This window comes from Euprymna scolopes, chromosome 15 (genome assembly GCF_053919585.1).
Source record: "Euprymna scolopes isolate OS-2025 chromosome 15, ASM5391958v1, whole genome shotgun sequence".
NCBI lineage: Eukaryota > Metazoa > Mollusca > Cephalopoda > Sepiida > Sepiolidae > Euprymna > Euprymna scolopes.
This window is the reverse complement of record NC_136496.1, coordinates 67,331,029-67,355,437: the sequence shown is the minus strand read 5'-3', so window position 1 is coordinate 67,355,437 and position 24,409 is coordinate 67,331,029. Positions and strand designations below refer to the sequence as shown.

The following is a 24,409-nucleotide window of genomic DNA, read 5'->3' as shown; positions in this document are numbered from 1 at the left end:
GCCCAATCAACACGCGAGAAGCCAAAATAGCAATAATTTTGTAAAAGTCAACGTAAATAAATCTATAAGCTATATGCGTTCCTAAATCCTACATATTATTATCTAGGACCAATATACACAGTTTTAAGCGATAGTAACGACCCCGGGAGCGTGTGCGAGAAAAGCCTTTTGAAGACATACACGAAATGGTCACACACATTTTGCCTTTTATATATATAGACTAGCGGGGGATATCCGGTGTGGCCCGGGTGTTTGTAGGTGTGTGTGTTGGGAGGGGGGGTGATCAAAATAACCCTGTTTAAAAAAAAAAAAAAAAAAAAAAAAAAAACGTTGGCCGGCTGTTTGGAGGTGTAAAAAAAAAAGTTTTAGTAGGAAAGTAGGCTTGAACCCCGAACCTTTGACGTGGAGGTGGAAACGAAACGGAAAAAAAACCTGGGACCTAACCATCTTGGCCACGAGAGAAGAGGAATGAAAAGCATCTTAATTTAACGTTTATAAAATGAAATTAAAAGGTGCGAGAAACTTAAGTCGCGTGATGTTTGACCTTGAAACATGACGCGGCTGCAAGCCAGTTTTCACTTGTTTTATACTGAAAAGCGAAAGAAAGGCGCGGCGATCGAAATATTTGGAAAAAATAACGCGTGAAAGTCGGGTAAATGCACACGCGATTCCCGTTCTTAAGTCGTCGATATTATCATTTAGACATGATATAAAAGTTGTAAAGAAGAAGTGAGTCGACTGATCTCTTCTCGGAAAAAAGGCTTTCTCGGACATACACGAAAGCGAACATACATACATACAATTTCGGTTTTATATTTATAGATAGATGTCTTGCCTTACGCCGTGTTTGAATTAAGCTGTATTAAATTCAGAATAAACACCACTATAAAACGTATCGTGGAATGTGAGTTTAATATGGCGGCAAAAATACGAGTTTAAACGATATTTTTATGCAGTCCATCATGACATGAATGGATTCATCGTCGTTGGTAGAACTCGGATCCGAGTAGACATCTTTGCTCATTAGGATTGAGCAAGCCCCAGTTAAGAAGTGTTTTTACGTGGTCCACGAGGCGCAACTTCGTGTCGCACACACTTCAGATATTATTATTCACATGCACTTTACATGCAGGTTCAGAGAAGGCATCTTGTAGCAGATTGCCGGTGCACCATTACGTGAAATATCGCTTTGTCGCCTACCCGCCAGACGAGTTTATTTGGGAGTGCCTCTCCCCCCAGTGAATAAAACGCACCCAATATATTATCCTGGCAATTTCTACGATTCGGCGCTATACATACAGCGCCTAGCCTTTCCAAATGGTCCCCCATCTGGTACTGGCCAGGTTAATCGTCGCTTAACTTTGATGGTCTGTCGACGTGTGTCAACGCGATTGTGCCGTATATATGAATGGATTACGTTCATTTAAAAAGAAATACGTGGTCTTTCTAGTACAACGCGTATTTTGTCTGTTTCTTTTTGAGGAGGGGTTTTATTTTGATGGGGCTTTTCTACAAAAGTTCTGTGAATTTTATTAACGATTCCATGGGTTACATTTTACAAGATAACCGTTTATCGACTGTAAATAAACAGTGCACAATACATACGTTGGAAAGTAGACAATTATTCGAGATTAAAATATGGTCGAAGACTTTTTCAGGATATTATTTTTAGTTGCTATCATTCTCCTGGAAGGACAAACACGCATTAACGCGCACCTGTTAGAGATCAAGTAACAATAAAGGCAATCAATAGGTAAAATGCACCTTTCATTTTTTACGGGTATTATGCTAGTACTGATGATAATGAAAAGAGGATAAAACTTAATAAAACTTGAGAATAAAAAGCAAAAGAGAAAAAAGGTTGTAAATATCTCACAACAAAGCTTTGATTCTATTAAAATATTCTTAATCAAAAAAGATGAAACATAGCTGTTGTTCAGACAAATGATTAACTGTTAAAACGGAATTTTCTGTTCGCAATTGTTTGTCGAGTGGGGGAAAAAGGCAAAGAAAGACGAAGAAAAAAGAAGGCGAAAAAAGAAAGGCAAAGAAAGACGAAAGGCAAAGAAAGACGAAAGGCAAAGAAAGACGAAAGGCAAAGAAAGACGAAAAAAAAGGCGAAGAAAGACGAAAGAAGGCGAAGAAAGACGAAAGAAGGCGAAGAAAGACGAAAGAAGGCGAAGAAAAACGAAAGAAGGTGAAGAAAAACGAAAGAAGGTGAAAAAAAAAAATACCAAGAAGAACCCACATACTATGACGTCACACTAACCCACGATATATTTAGAATATTCTATGGGAGAGACATCCGCGCTTCTGTTTATAAAAATGATAAACACAAATGATAAATTGGGATGATTTTCAAAAGAGAGGAAAAAAAAAACATTCTTAAGATGTGTTCATTCAGTATACACTTTGCACGTGCGGAATGCTATTTCAAACTTAAACGTTGCAGTCAAACTAAATTTTAATTTTGCAAACCAACAAATGGACAGTGCTTCTTACAGAGATGCTTGGTTGCATTTTAAAAGAATGCTTTTGTAGAGTTTGAGCTAGTGTGAGATGTAATCAGTAGCTTTTTTTTTTGCCATTAAAAACTTTATTCGTCATATATTGAAACTTGATTTTTGCATCTTTCGTTGTATTCGATAATTATATGTTGATGCTGCCGGCGATGCGACCAACATTTTAACCATACCAAGCAACCTAGGCGATTCTCCTCCAAATCAAATTAATTTTCTGAGGGCAAAAATATCAATGTGTACGTCGATATACAGTCTGAATGGATACGAGAGATATAGTCATTACCTTTGTTATGCTGTCACAAAGAGCAAAATCGTCTTGAATCATTTTATACTCATGTTACAAAAGACAATGAATACCCTCTGTAAAAGGATGACTGTGCATATAGTAGTGAAGAAAGGGTTGTACAATCACGACCAAACCTCTCAAATCACTGTCTGAATCAATTGACATAAAACTGTTAAACCCATTTTTTATTCCCATTCAGAAAAAAAAAAAAGAGAAATACAGGAAAATCTTTGTAAATAATGTACTTACCAGTCACGAATCGAAAATGTCATATTCCAAAAATCACGTTTTAAATTAAGGAAATAGTTGTATTTTTATATAGAAAATCATTTTTAACGACTTTTAGCGATTTTAATAATAAATTGTACCCATTAAAGGCTGATTTTGATCTAATTTATTTAACATGGCGGATCAGAACATAACCTCTCATCACAAAACTTGATTTTCTTAAAAAAAAAAACAAAAAAAAAAAAACAGAACTATTTGGTCTTATGGAATATGACAATTTCGTTCCCTAGCGGGTACGTACATAAAGATGTTTCTGAACTTTTTTTTCTGGACTTGCACCCAACAAGCTATTTCGGAGTGTTGCATTCCCAATAAAAATCGATCATTTTGTCCTTGTGGAAGACAACTAAGCAAGGCTTCTCGGGAATTATCTCCCGCTTTTACGTCAGTGAAGAACCCCCCCCCCCATTTTTTTTTTTTCTCCGAAGGTTGAATGAAATTTTTTTACCTACTTCCCATGCTATTTTGCAACACGTCTTGTGGAGGAGCAGATTTTTAGGGAGCTGGATCGGTTTCACGAGGTCATCCTCCCAGTCGTTGAAGACGCTCTCATTCGCAAGGAAGTGACAACAGTACTATACAAATATGTTTTGTCCCCATCCAGAGTGTCTCTTTCTTGAAAGCTGGATATCCCCCATCCCACCATTGAGGAAGCAAGCAAACAGAGACTCAATAGATAATTACTTGCACATTAACAGACTTATTTCTTAGTTAATCGCTTCTTCACGGATAAAGATAACTACAGTTATCTCCCTTTAAATATAATCAAGTTCAAATTTTACATTCAACTTTCACTGTAAAAGAATAAATAAACTGCTTTGTTTTGGAATTCCTCTTAGAAATTGCGTTTTTTGTTTTTGTTTTTTAATGAAAATTTTCACGCACAATATTTTTTGGTTTTATTTAGAATTCAATCTTCAAAAAAACTAAAAAAAACTTTTAACTAAGGAAATAACCTTTCATGAGTATCTGAGAGGTAACTATCTTGGCCGCATTTATGATAAAAATGTCACGAATCAAAGGGAGATAACGCAACAATAATTCATAACTACTAGATTTATTATAATGCCGACGACGCAGGAAAAATATTTTGTTGATAAAAATAAAATTTGATAACATATTTTTTTTTTAATACGGCATTTCCGTTCCGTGACGCGCCCAAAGATTTTTCTGTAGTTGATGTATTCTTGTTTTTTAATAGGGTTGAATTCTAAATAAGAACCATTTTTTTTTAATTTCTTGGAGGGATGAAAGCATTCCTTCCTTCACCGTTATTATTTTTAATTGTTTTATTGAGAAATACGTTTTTAAAAATGTCGAATGTGCAGAGAAGCTTAATGCCACCCACTATAATATGTGTAAATAAATAAACTACAAATGATATCTCACAATCGTAGGCAGCAGCGGAAACGCGATTTTATATTACATAGACACTTCCTCATTTGGAGGAAGCCGGTTCCAACAATTACTGTAACAACAATCAGTTGACCAAAAGACCAACAAAACAACAAACATGTACAGTTCAAATACAGAGTGCAATCACGTTCATCTGACAGTATTGATTGGTTGGTTGGTTGTTTTTGTATTACGGCATATCAACCCTTTTCGGGTTATTTAATGCCAAATCCAAAGATTTTGAAGATTTTTTTTTTTAATAGAATATATTTGTTGTTTTCACGTCGGTTTCTATTTAACCCATAGTTGGGATTCTAACAGGTACTACCACTCCGGGTCAGAGTGGACCTGGGAGCAATGGTGGCTCCACACTCCCCAAAGCCCACAAGCTGGGGCCTCACCACTGGATATAGTTTAAGGTCATATCCAGGATCCCCATTGAGGGACTTTTACCATCTGCAGGTGGGCAGTCGGCGTATTCTAATGCCCCCACCGACAGGACCCTGACAGTATTGAATATTAACGCAGAGAATCTAACAAGATGTTTTGTGATGGCGACACTGGCGAATGTTATGGCTTAGTAACACACACACACAAACACACACACACACACAATAGCAAGTTTTTATTTATGCATGCGTGCATGGAATTTACATGTTTTGTGATTTTATTATTTACTCGGCACGGCGAGCAAATTTTCCCGTCTTAGGTGGTAGTTGGCGTCATATAGTTCCGAGGCTTCTTTTATTCTGCTATATCAAGTGCTTACGATCGTCACAGGCAAAAAGAACCATAAGAGTCATACTATCGTCTGAGACCCTGAAGCTTGAAAGCTTGAACGTCGTGTCGAGAAGTTAATCAAGAAAATCACAGAACATGAAAATTCTGTAGTCTTCAACCAATATATATATATATATATATATATATATATATATATATATATATATATATAAAATCAATATGATAAATATATAAATGTTCCTATATTTTCTCTATTTTGTTAATGTGCTAATTTTGTTTATCTCAACTTATTTGTATAGAAGAAATTTAGTAAATATACAAGAATAATTTAAATTTCAAAAGAAATTTATATTAGTTTTATTCGATGATTTATCAATCAAAGTTTTACAAAATTAGAAAATTTCATAATTTTTGTTTATTTAATTACATTTCGGAATCTTTAGTAAACTAATCTGTAAAAACAACACACCGCCCCCAAACAGACAATATAATAATTGGATTGTAAATAGTTTTTATTTATTTATTTTTTTTTGTTCAAAAGAATGAAATTTGTTTCATATGATGGAGAACTGCATAGAAAAGATCGTTTCTCTTTTATTTCTACATCCACAAACTCACAGACATCAGATTGTTGCATAAGTTCCCGCCGTTTCATAAAAAAATTTGTTCTAAAACGAGTTTTGATATTTGGCAAAATGTTATATATCATTAGAAAGCATGTATTCTGTTCTACAAGGTAATGGTCATCGTTTTTTGCTCATAATTTTTCTCGTTTTTCAGAACGGTCAAATGGATCGTCAAGTAGATAAGAAGAAAAAATCACATTTTCGACACCTTCTTTTCGCCTTTAATCGCGGTCAAAAAGCGAGCGAAGTGACCAACGATATTTGTGGTGTATATGGAGAAACGGCTATAGCTAAGAGAACTGTTCGAGATTGGTCTACCAGATTCAAATACGGTAATTTTGACCTCAATGACGTTCTTCGTTCCGGAAGACCAATCAAGATTGACGAAGACCAACTCAGGGTTATTTTAAAAGAAGATGGGCGTAGGTGTATCAGAATTTTGGGGGAATTTTTGACACCCAACACAAAACTGCGAATAAAATATTAAAAAAAAACCTCGTAATTTCTCCTTTTAAGGTGGGTTGTTTATTTTCTTTATGGAATATGCTTCCAAAATAAACAATTAAAGTTGTTTAAAAAATAATAGAAATATTATTTTTTTATTTAAAAAAAAAAACCCAAAAAAAACAGTGTTTACACAATGCTGGCGCGCGTTAATGCAGCCATTTTTTTTTTCTACATATGAAATCAATTGAACTATATCCGATGGTGAGGCTCCAGCTTGCGGGCTTTGGGAAGTGTGGAGCCACCTTTTAATTGCCATTGCTCCCAGGTCCACTCTGACCCGGAGTGGTAGTACCTGTTATGGTCCCAACTATGGGTTAAATAGAAACCGACTTGAAAAAAAATCTATTCTATTAACATTTTTTTCTTCAAAGTCACCGGATTCAGCATTAAATAACCTGAAAAGGGTTGATATGCCAGAAAACAAAAACACCCAAAAACAACCATAATTTAACCACAACCTGACACATATCAAGACAGGACTCACAAATTTAGGTTAAGAGAATTTTTCTTTTTATCAAAGACGTTTTGCAAGCGGTGGCTGAGTTCTACAAAAGATCCATTTACATTTTGTCTTTAGCTTTAATTGTATTTATTTTTTATTCGAATAAATATTTTCTTAAAATTTACAGTAGACAGATAAACAGTGACATCGGTTGGACATTAAAAAATAATTCCCGTAGATAATATTTTCATCAGCCTAAAATAATCCATTAATATAGCCAAGTTCATGGTTAAAAAAAGAAAAAATATTTTTATGAATTTGCAACTTTTTTGTGCATTGGTTTTCAAAATGTATCAATTTATGAAAAAAAAAAAAAATTTTTAAATCGCAAAATGTTGGAAAAAAAATCACGAGAAAACATTAACTGTGTGAAAATTTTGAATTTTTATTTATTAAAATATTTGTTTAATATATACGCGTGCACAAACAAAAAATGCCTAATTTGAAAAGTGTTTCATCTTTTAATAACATTTTTCAAGTATAACTAAATCCGACTAATTTCTGCATTAATTTAATGCGATCACATTTCAAGATTTCTAAAATTGTTTAGACTGTAGAAATTTTGGCCGTTCGCAACGAAAAGCAAGGGAGACAACTTTTATGCCTCATTCCAAGGGACAGAACTATGTTTCAAAATATTTAAATCAATCTGAAATTTATTCTAAAGTATACATTAAACGCTTGTTTATTTCAGTACAGATTAAATTTACAAATATATCAAACAACTTTACAAAAAAAAAAAAATAAAATAAAATAAAAAATAAAATAAATAATAAATGTTTAACCTAGCAAGTTTGTGAAATCTTATTTTCACTTATCAAAGTGAAAAGCCATTTTAGGATAAATGTTAATAAAATGAAGATATTGTCAGTTGAATGAGGAAGAATATTATGAGAGGATTAAAACACTGAACGAATGAAATTACTAGGGTGGTTTATAACAGATTAATATTGGATTTGAAGATAAACATACTGTAGCTCATACTGAAGCAATTCTCAATGTAACATACTCCACAGGTGGAAAGTTCTTGGAAATTATTGTATCACTTCTCATGTGTCTTTTTATCGCCACTACGTTACTTAGAAATGGTTTAATTTATTCATTCATTTATTTATTATTCATAAAACAATGTAAATTACTTTAAATGAACGTTTTAAAAATATTGAAAAAAAAATTAAAACTTAATATATAAATATAACAAATAAATGTTACCAAATGCAAGATAAGTTACTCGTCTACGTGTAGAAATATGATTTAGCGTTTAAATTTAAGTTAAAGCGTTTATTTAGTTTAAAACAAATAAAATAGTATTGAGTGTTACGTTAGAATAAGGAAAAAATGGTGGACACGAAGCAGTTATTTTTAGAGTCTCGATAATCGCTCAAACATCGAAAATTAAACGATATTGTCAGAAATCGATTTTTGAGCGATTATCGAGACTCTAAAGATAACCGTTTTAAGTTCGACATTTTCTTGTTCTAACGTACCACTCGTGACTATATGAGTGTTCAAATTAAATAAACGCTTTTATCAATCTATATAATTATAAAACTCAAATGACCTTGTAACGGGTGTTATAACCCCACAGGAATTTGACTTACGCTCTGAAATATTAACTTTATTATTTAGAAATTATTATTTAACATGGGAAGGGTGGAGATGTTTTGCAAGTATTCTGTATTACAACTATATGCCGCAATTTTCTTGCAAATAAATCAACTTTAAACCGTTGACAACCATAAGAGCAATTTACAACGGCGATTTCCCCACCGCCTTCCTTTTTTTTTTTTTTTAAATTTATTCACCATTTTTTAAGACACCTTTCTTAAAAACATTCATACATTTTCTTCTACACTACCAACATATATAAATAACCTCGAAAATGTTATTTTTTTAAATTTACGTTACAAATAAATAATCAACGCGACAATATGACGTATTGTTTTAACTGTGTCGTTCATTTCCGTATTACGTTTAAGTTATTTTAACGCAATTTTCTTACAAATAAATCTACTTTAACCCGTTGACAACCAGAAGAGTATTTTACAACGGCGAGTTACCCACCGACTTCCTTTTTTTTTTTTTTTTTTTTTTTTTTTTTACATTTTCTTCTCCGTTTTTTAATACACTTAGAACCTTTGTTATTATCTGCACTCTTAACATCAATAAATAAATCCGAACACATTTTTTAAAGTGACATTTTATTTTCATTTTCTATTTAAAAAAAGCCATTTTTAACATGGGGAGAGTGTTTTTGTTTTTTTACTTTTAACTAACAATTTCATTTAAAAAAGATATATCAAAATTTGAATATAACTTATTAATATTATGGTTCAGTGCACATTTACCTATAAGTATGGCAAATCACTTATAATTCAATGGCTGTAAGTTTTTTTTTTTGTTTTTGTTTTTTTCAAAAATAAACAATTATAAACAGAACGACTCATAGAAAAATATTTATATTCTTTTTTCATTTCAATATACTTTCATACAAATGTTTCTGTTATGTCACAAAAAAAACCTATTTTCTTTACGCCACAAGTGTCACGCTTATACATTAATTCCAAAGCTAATATAACATACTGACCCAACGGGTCACGGGTAGTCTAGTATAAGTTAAAACGTCAATAGCTTATTCCGTTAGGTAGAAGAGTAACTTATTTGCCTGTGGTTACATTTTTTGTTCTGTATATGTTTATTTGACCATGATTTTGTTTGGTTGTCTATTTATACATTAATTTTTGTTTGGTTGTCTATTTATACATTAATTCCAATTTATACATTAATTTATACATTATTTAATACATTATAATATTATAATAATAAATAGAATATTTATACATTAATTTAATAATATATATAATAATTAAGATATATTATATTATATTTTATAATATTATAATAATAAATAGAATAGTTATACATTAATTTATACATTAATTTTTGTTTGGTTGTCTATTTTTACATTAATTCCAAAGCTAATATAACATACTGACCCAACGGGTCACGGGTAGTCTAGTATAAGTTAAAACGTCAATGGCTTATTCCGTTAGGTAGAAGAGTAACTTATTTGCCTGTGGTTACATTTTTTGTTCTGTATATGTTTATTTGACCATGATTTTGTTTGGTTGTCTATTTCAATAAATACACGGAGGGCATTTCTTTCTATGATGCTTAGTGTATTAAATATTGTATGTTTTGCATCGAATAATTGTATAATTAGAGATTAAAATTGGTTATTCGGAATCTTAATCCATTGTTCTAAAGGGAGGTAACTATTTTACTACGAATTGTAAGAAAAATGATTTTTTTTTTTCAAATACTTAATTTAAAGTTTTATTAATTAATGTTAAATAATAATACAAAAATGTAAAATGTGACGATATTGTATTTTTTTTTATTTATTTCATTTATTTATTTATTTATTTATTTATTTTTTGCTATGTCGTTCGATTTATTTCTCAAGGTTCTGTTTACATGCACGTGCGCAAAAAAATGGCCACTTTGGCCTTCGGGACAAGATCAAAGTGTAGTATCTGTTCTTCAGATGCTGCACTTCAATTTCTTGTTCTCTGTCAGTGGAGGAGAAATCCTTCACGACTGAGACAATTTTTATTTTTGTTCCTTGTTCTCCACGTTAAAAAAACGACCCTGGTGTCTAACTCTGCCCGATGGGGAGGCATTGTAAATTGGGAGAAGATAAAGAATTATATTGCATAGTAAAGGTCCTAATATCCAGAAAACTAGCTGTCTGCGCTAAATTTTAATGTGATATTTGGTCTTAGCATACCCGGAAACTGTTAACAGTCGTCATTTTAAGAGCGAGTGTTAAGGCTGAAAAGGAAGTAAAAATTTACCTTTTCCCCAAACAAAACATTCGAGTAATTGTAAGAAAAAAAAAAATGATTTTAATTAGTAAGACAGAGTTAACTCCCTTAGAACAATGAGTTAAGACTCCGAATAACCATCAAAATAATACTATGACAAAGTTAATTTAATTAATAACCAAAGCGGTACCGCAATAATTAAATTGAACTTTCAAAATTCCATTTAATAAAATTAAAAATTTTCTTATAAAAAAATATGGCATAGCAACAACAAACAATAAAAAAACGAAACAAAAATTAAAGTAGATTTCGAGGAAGACTAAAGAGTTATCTCCCATTGATTATAATCATCTGTTGCTTTTATTACAGTTTTTATGCTGATTTACTGATAACAATTCTGAGATTGTTCGCTTCATTATGTGAATCGACACACGAGTAGATGATCCTCCTTTAACTGGGTCGCTTTTTCGTGAAACAATTTCTTTATTTTTTAAATGTTTATTTATCCCTAACGTTCGATATATATTGGGGTCACTGTTTTGTAGATATTGGCGGTGATATTTGTTTGTTAGAGATCATAATTTTTGTAGTAGGGTAGTTGCGCCTGTATTCATCTGACTTGTCTTGTTCGAAAAAATGAGGATAGTAGTCCGAATGACCCAATCAAAAAGGAGCCACTAAGTTTTCCGTTAAAAATATAAACATCTTCTCTACATTACTTGTATCGATCGGACTATTATTAATATTATTTGTGTTATTAGTGCAACGTTTCGGTCGGACTGGCCTTTGGCCGAAATCTTGCACAAATAACAAATAACACTCAAGATGAGAACAATAGTCCGACCAATACAAGTAATATAAACAATCAACCCTCATCTAAAAAGAATTTCAGAACTTTAATTTTCTCTGCGATTTAAATCAATTTTATTCAATAAACGCAGAATATGGTCTAGAGAGAGTGAGGGTACTTTTCTTTTTTTTTTTTTTTTACTTTTTTCTGCCTAGCATTCACCATTAAATTGATTTTTAAAGGTTTTCGGATATACTGAAAACGAATATCACATTTAAATTTGGGACAGACGTAGTTTTCTAGATATTAAGATCTTTATTTTCCAATATAATCCATTATGTTTTACTAGTGATCATGTTTTTCCCAACTGAAAAATACGACCCCCTCTTCTCCATATTTAGAATGGCGAACGCCACTGACATTAAGTAATACATTGGAAAAAAAATGTCTTAATATAAAAAAAAACTATTTGTCTACCCCAAATTTGAAGATGATTTTCGTTTTCAGGAGATCCGAAAACGTTTAAAAGTCGCCATTTTAAAGGTGGAAAGAAAATTAAAAAAAAAATACCGGAGTGAGGAATATGACACGTTGATTTATCGGCATGTATGTATCATAGAAGTGTAAATTTAAAACTTGTTTATTTTTAATGATTTAAAGCGATTAATGCGAAATCTAGTATTCATTTTTTCTTTTTTTTTTTTACAAAGACTTTTCAGAAAAAGAGGAAATTATTTGTTATGCTTACTATTACAAGAATAGAGAATCAATAGAAACAGTTGTCATGCATTGTCGTACATTTGTTGTGCCTTGATTTGACGTACATAAACAGTAAAACAGCGTTTTCACAAAATGTCTTAAATACACTGTCACGCTTTCATCGGTAAGTGTGCATCGTGCACACAAAAATTTACAAAAAAAAAAAGATATGTTTATACCGTGTATATTTTTGCTTAGCGGTAAAAATGGTCAGCGAAATTTGATAGCAACAAAAATTTCGTTTATATTAAATCAGAACCCTCGTCTTTTTTTTTTTTTTTTTTTTGCGTTTAACAGCCTTCCGGGTTATAGTCGGCTAACGTACTTCCTAATTTCCGGCGTAGCACTACCGGAAGCAGTCATAAGACAAATAAGTTGCTTGTTATTTTAATTTCAATAATTTTATTTTTATACTTTCATAAACATATAATTATTACATAAATTAAAAAAACAAAAACAAATTATTTTAAAAATTAAAAAAGGAAAAAACCTTATTTTTATAATTTCATAAATATATATTTCTTATAAACTTTCAAATAAAATAAAAAACTTATTTTTCATTTTGTTATTAACAGTGCAAATAAAGACTAATTGTGTTATTTTTATCTGTATAATGTTATAATTTTGTTAATTTTTATTGTATTCAAATATGTCCTTTTCTTATATTTCAATTAATCACTTCACAATAGAAAATACTGAAGAACAAGAAAAGTGAAGGAACTGATTTGCCTTGTCATAGCTTCCGGTAGCGCCACGGCGGAAATTAGGGAGTACGATAGCTGACTATAACCAATAAATGTTATCTTTCCATTATTCCTCGTCCTTTTATGTTTAGGTGGAGAGAGTATAAAGGGATAATTATTTGCCTACATTTTTATTTATTTATTTTTTTATTTCCTGCATACGATGTAAAGCTCCGGTCAAACGTTAGTTTTGCGATTAATCACTTCCGTTAAATACGTCAATTGGAACTCACTCCAAATTAGAGTAAAGCAAACAAAAGTCTTAAATAATTTATCTTGCTAGATGTGAGAGAAAATGTACATTGTCAAGATTTTAAATATATATATGTGTGTGTGTGTGTGTGTGTGTGTGTCTACACCAAACACAATAATTTTTAACACACTACTTTTCTGCACCTAGTTAGACAAGGATTGAAAAATGTTGGAACAGTGCGTAGGCAACGCGAGAATAACGTCAATGGTGTGAGTTCCATATAGAAACGTTGATTTAATTTGAATAAAATAAAATACGCATCTTTCAAGCACATTTGATGCGTATTTTATTTTATTCAAATTAAATCAACGTTTCTATATGGAACTTACACTCTTGACATTAATCTCGCGTTTCCTACGCATAGTTTCAACATTTTTAAAATACAACCGCTTAGATACAACGCACGGCTATTTATAAACAGACTTTTCTTTCTCCAACTTTATAACATGGCAAGAAAGAAGAAAAAGGAAAGAAAACAACATCCTGATGATGTAGTTTACCTCCGAAATATGTTTATGTTATAAATTTCAAACCAGTAAAATATTTGTTTATTTTCCTAATATTACGTTGTGATTTCGCTTTCAAGCGCACTTGATGCGTATTTTCTTCAAATTAAATCAACGTTTCTATATGGAACTCACATTCTTGACGTTCTTCAAGAATTGTTTAAACATCAGAAGAAACGGGCAAAATTCAACTTCTCTTTAATGCGGACGTTATACCACTTGATAAGAACGAAACTCTAATAACGGATACAGAAGGAAAAAAAAAAATGAAAAAAAAGGCCTCGTCAACAATTCTTAATTCTTCTTGAGAGGATTTTTCTTGAAATATTGAAATTATATTAATAACTATTATTTTATTTTTAAATATGCTTTCAAAACATGACAATGTTTAGGGACAAATAAGCTCGCTCAATGCTTCCTCAGCACTCAGTTTTTGACCAAGGTGTAGTATCTCTTCTGTCCGCTATCAGTGACGGAAAGATTCTTCTAGACTGGGGGAATTTTAATTTTTGTCCCAATCGAGAGCTACCCTTTTTTTCTTTTTTTTTTTTTTTTTTTAGAAACTAGATTTGTTCCCCACATAAAAAGAAAACAACAGCATCGTGTTTATTACAACTGCTCTCATAGGGAGACAAATCGGAAGAAATACAATGAATATAAATGCAAATAAAATATATAAATATTGTCAGCCTACCTGATGCGTTGTTTTCTTGGTTGGTTTCCAGTCGTCTGGCATCATTGGTGGAGGTGGTGGTGGAGGTGGTGGTGGCGGAGGAGCCATAGGAGCTGGTGGTGCCGGGGCCACCGGGGCTGGCTCGTCAATCGCCTCAGCTACGTAGTTAGGTTCAGGGATTTCTTGGTACGACGTCATTCTCAACGGCTGACTGCCAGCAGAATATGGCGAAATATGGCCTTCCCCGATGCCACTGTCATCCCCGGCACTCATCACTCCACTCGTGTTGAGCGAATGCGGCTGATCATCATAGCTGTTCGATCCATAATCCGGTGTGTTTGCGATATTTATTGGCTTTGCCCAATAAAGATTCTCCTCGGGGCGTTCTTTAACACCTGCTGAGATTGGCGCTTGGGTTAGGGGACTGAGACCACCATCATAACCGCTAGAGTAATAATAAGACGGAGAGTTTCTTTCGTTGCTATGTGCGTTGTAAGAGGGACTCGTCAACTCCTTTTGCTGGGGTTCGGCCGACTGATGATCTGAGAAATATGATACTTGTTGGGCAGCTTGAGTCGGACTGAAAGCACTGGAGTCCTGACCAAAATTTGGTTTCACTTCTGCTACCCGATTATTTTGATAAGATGCATAATCGTTCTGTCCGTGACGCTGGGCGGCCTGTGAGCCTGGTGACGGAGTGTAAGTCTGAGAGACGATATAGTTGTCATTGTGAGCCGCCGGCGCTGCCGACCGAGGCGAAGGTTGATAGGCGTTAGAGTAGGTGGGGGTCATGTTGTTAACTGTGTGGGCATTATAATACGGACTGTTATTGTTGTAAATCTCTGGGGTTTGGTGGTAAGTTTGGGGCGAATACGGTTCTGCATAGTATTGGTGCACTCGTGGGGTCGGGGTCACTGGGGACACATATCCGTAGCTGTTTGGTTGACTATAGGGATCACTGAGAGATCGAAACCCATCAGAAGAATCAGTGGGCACTTGTTGTACAAAGTACGGATTGCCACCATACACTTGTTGGTTAGGTTGAGAAGGGGCCTCATAGCCCCGGCTCGGGGGATTCTTGTACATGTATTCCGCGTTGGAATCATACATGGGGTGGCTGCTTATCTCAGGAGAAAACATCTCATTCGTTACTACTGCCCCGCCCCTAAAAAACAAATAGAAAATAAATTATTTAGAAAGAACAAAAATTGAATAAAATTAAAAAATAAATAAATAACAGGTTTTCTAACTTGTAATATATTATATAAAAGACAGTTGTCTGCTCATTATTTTCTTCTAGCTGGGGCATCCTATCGGATGGTAAACATTCACCTACTATGTCATACATTCCAACCGAGAGATTAAAAAAAAAAATTCTAACCGTCCCGTTAAGTGCAATTGTTTGTATCACTCTTGCCAGCACCTGTTTAGTCGGATATATTTACTAGGTAGTTTATAAAAAAATGTTATGAGTCTGCTCCTATAATTACTGGAATGGCGGGAATCTTCCTAAGATTTCAGTTTCTTTTAATGTTATACATACGATCTTGGTATTTCGGTGTATTTTTCCCTATCAGTTTCACTATGTATAAAGCTAAAAAAAAAAAAAAACTACACAAGACACACCCACAAAGTTGATACATGCGTTTTCATCATTGCCCCGGATAATATATAGGGACATTTTTCATTCATTTTTTGGTGAGGGGAGTTAATAGTAACAATTGTTATTATGTAGTTATCAACGCCGTTTTTTTTTTCAGTTGAGAGAGAGAGAGAGAGAGAGAGAGAGAGAGAGAGAGAGAGAGAGAGAGAGAGAGAGAGAGAGAGGATTAAAGAAAAATGTTGCACAAACTTTTAAACTTTTTTTTTTTTTTTTTAACTCCCGGACAATATTGGGTAACCTCCCTATCCGATTATAACTTAAACGAATCAATAACAATGAGAGAATTCGCTTTTAGATTCAATTCCAAATTTTGGCACTTGATTAGTTAATTTGGACATGTTTTCATCTTTGAAGAACTTCTTCCACAACAAGGGAGACAAATCAAGAAGACTATTTGAAAATGTCAAAGTCACACGTAACTTTTAGGTAAAAATAAAACAAAAAGTAATACATAACACAATAAAACATTAATTATCTGAACATCTATTGAATTAAAATAAAATTAAGAAAACTTTGAAAGAAAAAAGTTGGCATTATATGAATGTATGAATAGTTTTTAACAGTCATTGGAAATTAGGATTTTTTTTTTTTTTTTTTTTTTTTTTTTACAAAATTTAAACTTGCGTAATCAATAAAGGCACTACGTTACGGCGGTTTGGTGTTTTAATGCAAGTTTGAGAAAAAAGTGCTTGCGGTTATAATATCTGTTTCCAACTTCCGGAGGAAATTCCGATGTCCATCTTCCTGTTATTATTGTATTCTCTTGTGAATGGTTGCATTATATATAACACTGCTTAAGTGGCAATAAACATCGAAATATGGGGATCTTTAGACTTGAGTGGGTTTAGAGATAAGTTTACGCGTAATCTTTCTCATTATATATATTCTGACAATAGTGTGAGCGAAGTAATATGTATATGTGTATGTACGCGCGCATGTGTGTGTGTGTGTGTGTGTGTGTGTGTGTGTGTGTGTGTGTGTGTGTGTGTGTGTGTGTGTGTGAATGTACTTCCTCAGTCTATAAATGGAGTTCAAATGTATCACACACGCACTCATAAATTTCTATTACTTTTATATGAAGTGTACGGGAGTGGGTGACGAAAAGAAAAGAAAAACTGAAAGCAAATAAAAGTAATAATTTTAAAAATCTAGTTCTCTGGATCCTCTCTCATATACATATTTTACGTTTGTGTGTGTGTTTGTGTGGGCCTTATAGAAAGAAAGGCTAGAAAATCTAAATAAAACCTAAAAGCGTATTCTTATGTAAAATTAATTGAAGATAATAGAAATATTCATGAATCTTTAAATGGAGCACTAATGGGTTTATAGAGGAGATTTCGCCATGAAGGGGTGGATGTTTTGAGAAGAAAACATCGCAATTTAAATGTATTCCTTCCGGGCTCGGTATTTTCTTTATTTAACGTTCCTTAAGCTTCTCTTCGGACTAGGAAGGGAGACATGAAACTCGGAAAGAGTGGTTTTAATAGTGCTATAGAAGTATCTTCAATTTTGGGGTGGACGTTTTCAATATCGTTCTAAACTGAAGCAATTAATTTAACATTACAGTATTACATTTGGTAAATGGTATATCGTAATCCAAAAGTGCTCATCATAAATAGGGCTGGTTTGTTTAAGCGCAGTATTGCTAAGGAGAAAGATTGTCTTTATTAACTCAGTGTTGTCTGAAGTCATCATCATAATAATAATAATAATAATAATAATAATAATAATAATAATACAGTAGTTTTTTTAGTGAGTGATATACGTTGAACTTGGTCAGTACTAAAATGCGTGACTGTATGTGCTCTCCGCTTATCTCGGCATTGTTTCCAGTCGTCATAGACCTCTCCTTGCCACTGGACTCTAGCAATTCCGATTCAGGAAAGATGTGGTTGGAGAATGCGCAACCCTTGCCTAATAATTACGCGCGCATCTACCCTTACAGGGGTTTTTCCATTGTTTTCGAGACTGAATGGAGGTTTCCACTTCCATAACTTAATCAAAAGTGCTCAACATTCTAGATAGAGTAGATGTGTTTACTCGATGTTCCACGGAAGCCATCGATATCCTAAATAGAGCAACCCTGCATAGAGCAGGCGTTTTTCCCCAGGATAAAATTTTTCACTGTATTTTGTTTTACTATTGTGTACCAGAAAAGGTACTCTTCGTTGTTTTGGAGGTAGTGTTCAATGTGCTAGACTGAACAGATATGTACAATAAACTCCGCGTTGTCCGTGAATACGCTAAAATAATTATAGGTTTCATTATATTATTAAGGGGAGGATAAGAAAATCTCCGTTGCCCGGGGATAAATAAGCAATAGACATGCTACATTTTTTTAGGAATAGGGTGAATGATATTATTATTATTATTATTATTAGTAGTAGTAGTAGTAGTAGTAGTAGTAGTAGTAGTAGTACATTAAATCAAGAGTAAAGAATGAGTCAGGCGGACGTGAAAGAAGGAAAGAGAGAAAGATAGAGAGATGGACAGAGAGAGAGCGAGAGAGGTAGCTAGATATGAGATTTAATATAAAGATGTTACCCACATCTGTTTTATTTTTTATGACACTGAGCAACGGCAGGCAGGCCTGTTAGCATACGTTACCAGGAAAATATTGCGAGAAACATATACAAATGCTTTATTTATTATTCAATATTTGTTTCATAAAAAAATAAAGAATGATATAAAAATAATCCGTAAAAAGAGTAGTTTTTACTTATTTAAAAGTTTTTTTAAAGTAGTTTTATACGGTAGTACTTTTAACAATTCTTTTTGTGAAAAACTGAAAACAAACTTCTGTAAAAATCGACTCTGAATCTTGGATATCCCAGATAGGAAAAAAATATATATAAAATAATACCATTTATTCACTAAAATCAATAACTTGCAATCTTGTAAGAACACGTGTCACATTAAATAAAATACGAAAGGCTATAAATACGACGCCATGTTCCTCTGGTCTTGAATTCATTAAAGTTGTTTGATTTATTTAACCATTCTTTCATTTACTGACCTGCAACTTTCTACTTTTATAACGTGTGGAAACATTGGATTAATTACAATTTTATATGTTATAACGATTTTTGATTGCATAATCTTCTAATATTACCAATGTTAATGCTGTTAATTTAATACTGAAATTATTATTTGCATTTAAACATTTCTGTCCGACCGATTTAAATTTCAAAGTAATACTAGTAATTCGATAATGAAAAAAATGGTTAAATCAAGTTTCGTACTTTGTTGACATTCCTCATCAGCTGATCTTGTGTGTGTATGTATGTGTGTGTGTGTGTGTGTGTGTGTGCGTGTGTGCGTGTGTGTGTGTGCTCTGGAAAAAGTTATTTCTGATTAATATTTACCAGTTTTAAAATATGCAGACGAACATGGTTGTTTTTCAGAATAGCAGAATAGTTTGAAAACTGGTAGACATTAATCAGAAATGATTTTTTCCAAGGCGTTCAATGAACGCGTTCATATATATCAGATCAGATGACGAAGAATGTCAAAGTACGGAACTTGATTTTAACCGAAAATAAATAACTAAACAAAACATATCTTTAACTAGAAAAGCCAACTTTCAGTTTCTTATGATGATGCCGATATAATAAACTTCCATTGATGATTCCACTTAAACTCTACGACTAATAATAATAATAATAATAATAAGAAGAAGAAGAAGAAGAAGAAGAACAACAACAACAACAATAATAATAATAATCAAGGATATCATTCGAGTATTGAAACTGGTGCACATAAGCTACACACGTTTATCGGTCATATAGAAACTACAACAGAAGTAAAACAAAAAGTATATAGAGAGAAACACCACATAGAACCAAAAGAACTGAAACTGCAAAATTGTGCGTTAACTACACCCTCCAAAAAAAAAAAAAAAAAATGTAGTATCAGCATCGACTAGCATCACACCAAATAGTCGAGGGTGGTGGTGGAAAGACCAAAGCAAAGGGAGAGAGAGAGAGAGAGAGAAAGAGAAAGAGAGAGAGACAGAGAGAGAGAGAGAGAGAGAGAGAGAGAGAGAGCAGTTTCCGTTGGATGAGTGCAAAGAGAACTGGGATCTTGGGGAGACTTATTGCCATCCAAATCCAAGTGAAGCCATATTGCCATCGAGAAGTCAATGCCAAACGGGTTTTGCAATGATGCAAAATCATTTACAAAGGTAACTGACAGAAGTGGAGAGTACTGGAAATCTATGAGACTTGTCACCTGGACTCCAGGGATTACTTCTGGTTGTTGTCAATGTGAAAACTTCTAGTTTTCTCCAGGTGCGTCACCAATTATCAAGGCCCGAAGGCCACTCGAGGATAAAGGTTAATGAGTGTTCGGTGGTCACCGAGACAACAGCGTGGTAATAGTAGTGGTGAAAATCGGGTATAATTTGATTATTTAGGAACCAGATCAATAAGAACTTGTTTACATTGAACTTGAGGACGACTATATTGTAGTCAGCATAATAGTAGTGAATACTAACATATTAACATCGATTGTCTAACGGAAACGGGTTAAGGTTTAGACTCAAAATTTCGGCTTTGCTTCGTTCACTAAGAACATTCATAAACAACAGTAGTAACAGATTAATTTTAAAATTTTTTACTTATAAAAAGTAATTAAACCCACAAATAATATCCATCGAGATTTCAAAGATAATAGCATTTTTGTTTTTGGTTTCTTCAATTTACTGGAATATATATATATATATATATATATATATATATATATATATATATATATATATATACACACACACACACAGTAGAGCGCCGGGATACGGTGACACCAGGATACGGTTTTTAGGTTACGATGTTGAGTACGATGTTTTTTGCCCGCTTTACGGCGTTATTTATAATGTTATTTGATTATATACATGTGTATGATATACTGTACTGTTATTTTGTTACTAATGTTGGTAAATGTTTAATTAACTGTAACACAACGCTGATTATTCTAGTTTGTGTTTTAGGGGTTATTAAGGCCGCTGAACACGAATCTCGCATTAAAACCCGGCTCAAATGTACCGTCTGCATGGTATTAATCCCTGGACCCTGTGACTATTTTGCGCCATTTCACCGCTTTCGTTAAGGCTTTTCTTACATGATGCGTTTCCGAAGTGACTTGTCACAACGCGGAAGAATCTTTAGCGGACATTTGAAATGAGAAAGTTTTCAAGAAACAAAAAAAATTGGTCCATTTTTTTGTTGATACGTAGTATATTTTATACGAGAATATTTTGTTTTATTTCGAAGAGAAACTGTCTTCGATATTTAACTTGTTTGAAAGAAACAAGGGTAAATTGTTTATTTTAACTGTAACACAATGCCAACAATTCTAGTTTGCGTTTTTAGAGGTTATCGAGGCTGGTTAAAACGTATCTGCTAGTTAAACCCGTCTCAAATTTACCGTTTGCATGGTATTAACCTCTGGACTCTGTGGTTCATTTTTTTTTTTTTTTTTTTTTTTTTAACATAGGTTTTAATGCTTTTTAATTGATCTAAAATATTAAGTTTTCACGAGCGGGTTGCAAAAACGGCTGCGCCTATATTTTGCAAATTTCACACAAAGGTAACTTATGTCTGGTAGTGTTCTTAGATCTGTTTTGTACAGAAATTCATCCGATAAGTATCGAAAATCGAAAAAAAAAAAAAATCCGATCTTAAAAATAGTCTTTCTTCTCTTAAAAGAGAAAAAAAAAACTTTATCAGGGGAATATTTTACGTTACACTGGCCAAGGGTGTAACGTAAAATATTCCCCTGTAAAAATTCCTTTTATCTATAAAGAGAGAAAAGACTAGTTTTAAGATCGTCAAGCCCAAATATCAGCTGACGTGATATTGTAAACAAACACAGACGGAATTTGATGAACGATATTATCATTATTATTTTTTTTATATATATTTTTGTGAATTAGTTCGCCGGGTAAATTATTCCTCACAATATATAATAATCAATAGAGGATCGATTCTATAACAAAACACACGCAATCTGCATAAATTAAAATATCTTGTTTAAACGTATTGGACGACCAGAAGACGCAGGGCGGTCAGCTAGTTTTCCTATAATAACTTGTGTGACTTTAAACTAAGTAATCCGTTTGAATCTCCAGATTTCAAAAGGTTTTGTGCATTCAAATTTCTATTAGAGTTCTAGTTTGCACGTATACTCCCGCCCTTAGTTGATAAAATGTGTAACCGCTTGCACCTTTCTCAGCTGGATTCTATGTCTATTCATGTATTTCTGCTGGATTAATTTTCAACATCTGTCTACTATGAATGGAATTGTTGGCTCTTCATATTAACGTGACCCATGGGAAATCATTCTCTTTTTTCTGTTTAATCTACCTTAGAATCGACGTTTTTGCTTCTTGTGGTAGCATTCTTGGCGGACACATAAGAAACAACAGAGTTTCTCCTTTGAGGCCTCCTTTGCACACCCACAACTCCATTTATCTAAGATCGTGCTTGTATTTCGTTTAGGAAAACAAAAATGAGCATTGTTTTTGTTTTTTTTTTTTCTCTCTCTCTCGCTTTTTTTGAGGATTGACTTTTAGTTCCATTATTATTCATTCCTCGTCGGGAGTTTTCACACAGGTCAGCATCAGTAATTGCTTACCGACAATAAGTATACCCAGTAGTGTTTTCTCGAATTTGAATGATAAACCTCCCTACATTTCTGTAAATAATCGTTGCGAATCATTTTGCGTTATCGCCACGGTCGTTAACCATTGACTTCTCACTTATAACGATCGTTGGCCTTCTCTTGAATTTCGATAGCAATAAGTTTCCCCCGAGAGTATAGTACTCTCCATGCCCTTCCAGTAGCGAACTGGGTGGTGATCTTACCCCTCGGTCTTTCCATCTTTTTTTTTCCAGCTTTTATCTTCTTTATTTTCCTTCAGACAAATATGTTTATTTTAATAATTAAATTAAGGTCTCTGATGGGCATCATGTCACAACTAAAAGGTTATTTTTTTTTTACATGTTGCAAAACGTTCATAAGATTGTAAAAATACATTCGCAAAAATAAAAAAAATATGATTGTAGATTGAAGGGGTTTTTTTTTTTGGTTTTTTTCTTGATCAATGGAATTCAACAACACACACACGCATAACTATAATATTTTTCAAATAAATATTAAAAATTATTTTCATACCTACAGGTACTAGTATTTTATGCTGACGTAATCGTCAATGTTCGAATTGATAATTACTACTGGTCGAGAAATTCGAACGCAGTCATAGAGTCACCCTTGACTTCGTAAGCTAACATTAAAGTGAGATTTTCATGTTTTAACTTCTTTCTTAAGCACATTCCTTATTTTGTTTTAAATTATTTTTTTTATAGCAGTTCAGCCCGGCTTTGCTTAAGCCCTATGTTCTGTTCATAACTTTATGCATATATATATATATATATATATATATATATATATATATATTGTATAATATATACAGTCGGCTGAAGAGAACCTGAGGCGGACATTAAGAGCAGTCCTCACATATTGGACTTGAAACCGTCGGTACCGACTACCGATGTAAATTCCTGTATATATTATACAAAAAAAAATATATTGCTCTTATTTCGAGAAAGGTTTTTCCCTAATAATAGAGCACTGTATGGGATTTCTTTTTCTACAAAAAAGTACAAGTATATATATATATATATATATATATATATATATATATTTTTTTTTTTTTAAAGTTTGATTCAGGTCTAGGTAACATACATCTTAAAATTTCAAATGTTTAGACCCAAAGTTGTCTGAATAGTTTGCTAGAGACCGCAAAGGTAAAATCTTTTGAACTTTGATCCCTTGGAAGCCAAATTGTCGGCCAAAACCCGATTAAAAAGCTTGTTCTATGTCTGAATAAACTTTATAGAGACCGCAGCGGTTAATTGTTTTTGTTTTAAATTTTACCCGAATTTTGACCCCTTACCATTTATTGTTTTTGGCTCAAATTAAATTAAAAAGTTTGATTCCATGTACAAGTAACCTGCATCTAAAATTTTAAGTATTTAGACCCAAAATTGGCGGAGGCGTTTGGTAGAGTTTTCAAAGGTCAAATCGTTGAACTTTGACCCCTTGACAGCCAAATATTTGGCCGAAAATCGATTAAAAAGATATTCCCAAATCTCAATACCCCTTATGTCAAATCTTGAGTCTCTATACTGAAAATTGACAGAGTAGTTTAGTAGGGAAATACACATCACACACACACACACACACACAATTTCACTTTTATAGATGTACTCACAGTTCCGCCCGGATTTGCTCGGGCCCTATTTACTGTTCATAACTTTATGTGCATATGTA

The 24,409-nt window shown here is 33.1% G+C and overlaps 1 protein-coding gene across 23 annotated transcripts in view; it reads right to left on the bottom strand.

Annotated features, from left to right (window-relative positions):
• LOC145293860 (uncharacterized) overlaps positions 1–24,409 on the bottom strand; it is a 337,198-nt gene that overhangs the window by 186,428 nt on the left and 126,361 nt on the right. For all 23 annotated transcript variants that reach the window (XM_080140571.1, XM_080140581.1, XM_080140587.1 and 20 more), the window contains exon 3: positions 14,440–15,583. In XM_080140571.1, the coding sequence (XP_079996697.1) occupies positions 14,440–15,583 (1,144 nt within the window). The remainder of the gene's footprint in view (positions 1–14,439; positions 15,584–24,409) is intronic.